Source organism: Protopterus annectens, chromosome 7.part0 (genome assembly GCF_019279795.1).
Source record: "Protopterus annectens isolate FY-2018-M chromosome 7.part0, PAN1.0, whole genome shotgun sequence".
NCBI classification, from domain to species: domain Eukaryota; kingdom Metazoa; phylum Chordata; order Ceratodontiformes; family Protopteridae; genus Protopterus; species Protopterus annectens.
The window spans coordinates 696,913,738-696,919,104 of NC_056739.1; the positions used below are offsets into that span (position 1 = coordinate 696,913,738).

General features: G+C 33.9%; 1 protein-coding gene across 1 annotated transcript; it reads left to right on the forward strand.

Annotated features, from left to right (window-relative positions):
• Positions 1–2,692: 2,692 nt before the first annotated feature.
• LOC122805839 (toll-like receptor 13) lies at positions 2,693–3,928 on the forward strand. The gene has a single exon (XM_044076093.1). The coding sequence runs from the start codon at positions 2,709–2,711 to the stop codon at positions 3,426–3,428; it is 720 nt and encodes a 239-aa protein (XP_043932028.1). The 5' UTR covers positions 2,693–2,708; the 3' UTR covers positions 3,429–3,928.
• The last annotated feature ends 1,439 nt before the right edge of the window (positions 3,929–5,367 follow it).

A 5,367-nucleotide genomic window follows, 5' to 3' on the forward strand; every position in this document is an offset into this window, starting at 1 on the left:
TTAAATAACTGTGCTGTGCTTTCTACTGTCATAGTTGGAGTATGGCTAGTAAAACGAAACAACCAGGAGGTCCAAGCACACCGGGAGTGAACACAAGAGTCTCAGCTACAACTGCTTACCCCCATGCACTAAGCATAAAGGAAGAAGAACGATGGAAAAACAATCAAGACTGCTTATTGAAGAACCACAGATGACCCAGGTTTCGTTCAGTAACGAACTTCATCAGATAACAAACCTACAACATCTCGATCTTTAAATACCATACACCCTCCCACTAATTACATCAATTAACCCAAATAGCTCATAAAAAAATGTGTTTAACATTTAAAAACCCAGTATACATTTATACATGCAAACTAAATAACATGTTACAAAATACTATAAAAACAATCCTGCGCCTTATGTATATAATCGATACAAGTATAATATATCCTAAACTGTACAGATGAACCCAAAATAATATTCACATCCAACTTATCCTAACCATATAAAAATAAAATTAATAAATATGTATATATAATCCTATATGTGTATGTTAAATAAATACTCAACAATGCATACATATACATAAAGTATACTTGCGAGATTCCAAAATGAGTATTCAAACCATCATGCAAGTATAAAAAAAAATATATATATATATATATGAATAAAGTTGATAAATAGATTAGTATAGGGCTCTAAGACATAAATAACTAAATACTGAATGTAATGTATGTCTTTACATATTTATATATATTAAAAATGTGTATAAAGATCTATATAAAAATAATGTATATATAAACATGAATAATGTATATACAATAACCCATTGTATCATCTTTGTGCAATGTGTACTAAGTCGACTATTACTTCCAGATGTAAACTGTGTGTGCTATAAATTCACCATGTTCACCCTATTTACGTCCCTTTCACCATAATACTTTTCAATAGGGGCTTGATAGTACAACATTCGTTAAGCCCTGGGATATTACATGCATCTAACATCAACTGCCATTTTAATTCACATATGTCCAAATCTAAAGGAATAACCCTGCCTTGTGCGTCAAAAATAACCTTCTGTATAATACAGAACTTAAAATTATGTCCGGCATTTCCCATTATATGCCTTGCAAGTGCATTAGTTGTCTTGCAATTTCTAATGTCAGATAAATGCTCCCTTACTCTTTCTCTGAAATGTCGGGAAGTCTTACCTACATAAAATGATTCACAATCCTGGCACAAAGCAAGGTATACCACATTGGTTGATTGGCAATTGAAATGTCCCTTTAAGTGAATATTATAACTATTGACAACTATACTTTCACCAGTGCAATAAATGTGTGAACATATAGCACATCGTCCACACTTAAAATTTCCTATCTGTCTACATGTTGTTAAATTATTGGAACCATCACATCTCTCAAAATTATTTTTAAATGATGCATCCTTCTTATAAACAAATTTTACATCACCCTTAAACAAGTGTCCCACTTTCTTATCCTTACTAATAATATCCCAGTTCCTCATAATGATATCCTTAATAATCTGAAAGCTATCATTATAAACTGATATAAATAAAGGAATATCACCCATTTTATCTTCTTCACACTTAAATTTAGTCTTAGACAAATCAAGACCTGTTGATGTCAATATAGCCTGATAAAATCCTACTCTTCTCTTGTAGGACACCTCCTTAAATATTTTATCGCATAATTGTTCAGGATACCCTCTACTCTGAAACATATTGGACATAATCTTTAGTTCTTCCACAAAGTCATCGTTATTGCTAACCATTCTGGCAGCCCTGACCATTTGCCCTTTCACAATAGCTTTTTTCTGATGGCCAGGGTGCCAGCTGGTGTAGTGCAAATAAGCGTTAGAAAAAGTTGATTTCCTATGAATATTAGATGTTATTTTACCACACTCCTTGTCATAAGTTAATTTCACATCCAAATATGTTATTTCTTTCTCACTAATTTCATGGGTGAACTTCAAAAACCTTACCGTATTATTAATGTACCCTATAAATGATTCCAACAAATCCTTTCTCTCATCCCATACAATAAATATGTCGTCAAGATATCTTGTATATAGTTTTATATGTTGAAAATATTCACTTTTAAATATGTAATTGACCTCCCAGTACGTCATAATCAAGTTAGCATAAATGGGGGCACAAGATGCCCCCATTGCCACTCCATTGATCTGCTGATAATAATTACCTTCATAATATATATAATTATTCCTTAATACTATATCCATCAGGTTTACCATCATGTTAATCTGATCTTGATCAAATAGCCTGGTTTCATATAATTGCTCCTCCAGCCAAATAAGGCCTATATCCTGTGGAATTGTAGTAAACAAGTTACATACATCAACTGTAATGAATGAGTCACCCTCTTTCATTTTTAACTCCTTAATTTTTGTCAAAAAGTCCCACGAGTCTTTGCTTATGTAAGGAAATTTGGTCAAACATTTTTTGAGGTGGTGATCTAAAAACTGGCTAACAAAACAAGTCTTATTTCTCTTGCCGTCGACTATAGGTCGAAATTGTAAATTGTCTAAACCTTTATGAATTTTGGGAATACCAAATATCCCACTAATTACTGGATATTCATTATTCATATAATTGTATTCCTCTTCTGTTATCTCCCCTTTCTGTAGCATATTTTTAATGGTATAATCTATGTTGGATAATATCATGGGCTGCTACAAGTAAGAAAATGTTGCTAAACTTTGCTAATATAAAATGCTTACGATTATATGAACAAAGTTCCTTTGTTAAGTTTCTGGAAGATACATGTGAATATCCTGCTGAATTTATGTTTTTTATAACTACAGCTGGATTTCTGTTACTGTTTTTGTTGATTACCCTTGTATACAAAGAGGCTGGGTGGTATTTGGTTTATTTAACTTATGTCATCAGAGCTCACTTGGCAAAAATATCAGGTGAAAGGTCATACAAAATGCGCTACATGTATGATGTTTTTGTTTCCTACAGCAGTAAAGACGAATGTTGGGTTACCAGTGAGCTCCTTCCAAATCTGGAGCAAAAGGAGCCATCTTTCCTCAAAGTGTGCCTCCATGGCAGGGACTTTGAGGTGGGGAAGGACATTATAGATAATATTGTGGACAGTATATACAGTAGCAGGAAAACAATCTGTGTGATCACCCGTCATTATCTACGGAGCGAATGGTGCTCTCTGGAAATGCGAATGGCCACTTATAGACTGTTGGCAGAAAGCCAAGACAGTCTCATTCTGGTGTTTTTGGAGAGAATATTCCCTCATGAAATTTCAGCCTATCACAGGCTATCAAAGGTGATCAAGAAGAAGACCCACATTGACTGGCCAGACAGGGAGAATGAAAAACAACTATTCTGGGAAAGGCTGAAGAGGACCATTCTGAACACAAAAGATGACAATCAGGAAATTCATATTTAATATAGTTGAAAAATCTGTAACATGCTTATCTCTAAGTGATTGTCTGCTTGCTTGTTTTGTTTGTTACTTCTTTATAAATATTGTACTTCTAGAATGTTACTTGTCTATTTCTGGGGCAGTACCTATTTTTTTCACCAGGGTAATAGGGAGTTTAATATTTTTACCAATAGCTGGTATTCTGCTCCAATCCACTTAAATAACTGTGCTGTGCTTTCTACTGTCATAGTTGGAGTATGGCTTCTGAGAAGACCTCAGAGTTTTTGTCTAGTTAAGTATCTTGCTAAAATGTATAACGTATGCAGATAAAGAATGACAGAATGAAATCTGAATGTACAAGCTGAAGTTTATTAAAAACTGATAGCCATGAGTATAGTCAGACATTCACCATGTAAGCCACAGTCAGGTGTACAAATGCATTTTAGGGAGGTAAGATTTTACTTAACATAAATAGACCAAATGTTCCATTTTCAAATGCATAAATGAAAACACAGCACATGTAAACCAGCAAAAAGGATAAGTATGTTGAGAGTCTGAAAATGTAATCAAATTGCTATCCATCCAATTAAAGACTTATAAAGTAATACTATTATATGTACAGTATCTTTAATTCTAAGTAATAATGACATTATATGTACAGAATTTTTAATTTTGTATTTAAGACATGTATAGTAGAAAAAATACAGCTACATTTGGGGAGAGTGATGCAGCAGAAAAGGAGTATTGTCTTAATTAAAAGTGTGGGTCTAGTCCCCCTGTTCATAGACTTTATAGTGAGGCAGTCTATCAGTGTTATACTGACTCTTAATTACCCAAATAATGTTGCTTTAAAGGTATGAAGAAAATAAATTAACAGACAACATGTCCATTGCTGGGGGTTAAAGGTCTTCCCTCAAGAAAAATACATACATGGCATGTCTTCCTTGATACTTTTCAAAATCAACATTACTTTATGGGAATTTGATTCTCTTAAACAAGATTCAGTGCTCTTTGTTTTGGGAGAAGTCCCTACATCTCTTAGTCTTAAACCACAGTGATTCTGGCAGAAAACTTTCTTCAATTATCTGCACTATTGAGTGAAGCTGATGAACTACTATGTTAGGATGTCATCTATAGGTATGTGGCCCCATGCTGTCCATAAATATCAAGACATATCGGGAGCTTGTCATGAATGTATGCCATGCCATTTATAAGAGAGTCATTCTTAGCTGTAGTAGAACTTGACACTTATTATCAGCATCCTGCATTTTTTTATCTTCTAGTTTGTGACAAAATCACTTGAGAAATGATTACCCACATAAAGACCAAATACAACTACTTGTAACTACCTCCAAGTGAGTGCAGTAAGTATATACTCATTAGGTGACGAGCCCATCTTATTTAAATAGTGGGAGCACGAGCACAGTAATATACTAGAAATAGCATTATCATTCTTTCTAACACAAGTATTCATTCTTTACAAAATGGATAAACTACTGCTATTAACATTGTAAGAAGTTTCACTGTCACCATTAGTCTTGTTTTCAACTGTGATTAGATATCCAGTCTCATAATAAACCTGTCTGATGCATGTGACATAAAAACCTTGTTTATAGCTCTCATGGGCACCCACAGGATTGTTTGCAGAGGGGTGCAAACCCAGATGCCAGAGCTCCAGGGTATACTTGATTACATGTGGATAACTAAGAACTCATGCTGTATTCCACACTGTAGTACAGAAACTGATGGTGCCTCTGGATTTATAGTGTTATGAAATAAGACCTGAACAGAACTTTAATATTTAACTCATTCATGTAAAAATTATAAAGTTTCTGGTAACTGTAATTTTTAAAAACAAAAACTGAACATGCTATATTGTTGTAAGTTTAGGCCTAGGACTCCTATGGAAAATATCTTTTTCTGCACATACAGTTTGTGGGGTCTCTGCTCCACAAACACAGCA

What these genes read in the sequence shown, in the direction of transcription:
- LOC122805839 (XM_044076093.1), top strand. Translation starts at nt 2,709, where the DNA reads ATGTTGCTAAACTTTGCTAATATAAAATGCTTACGATTATATGAACAA.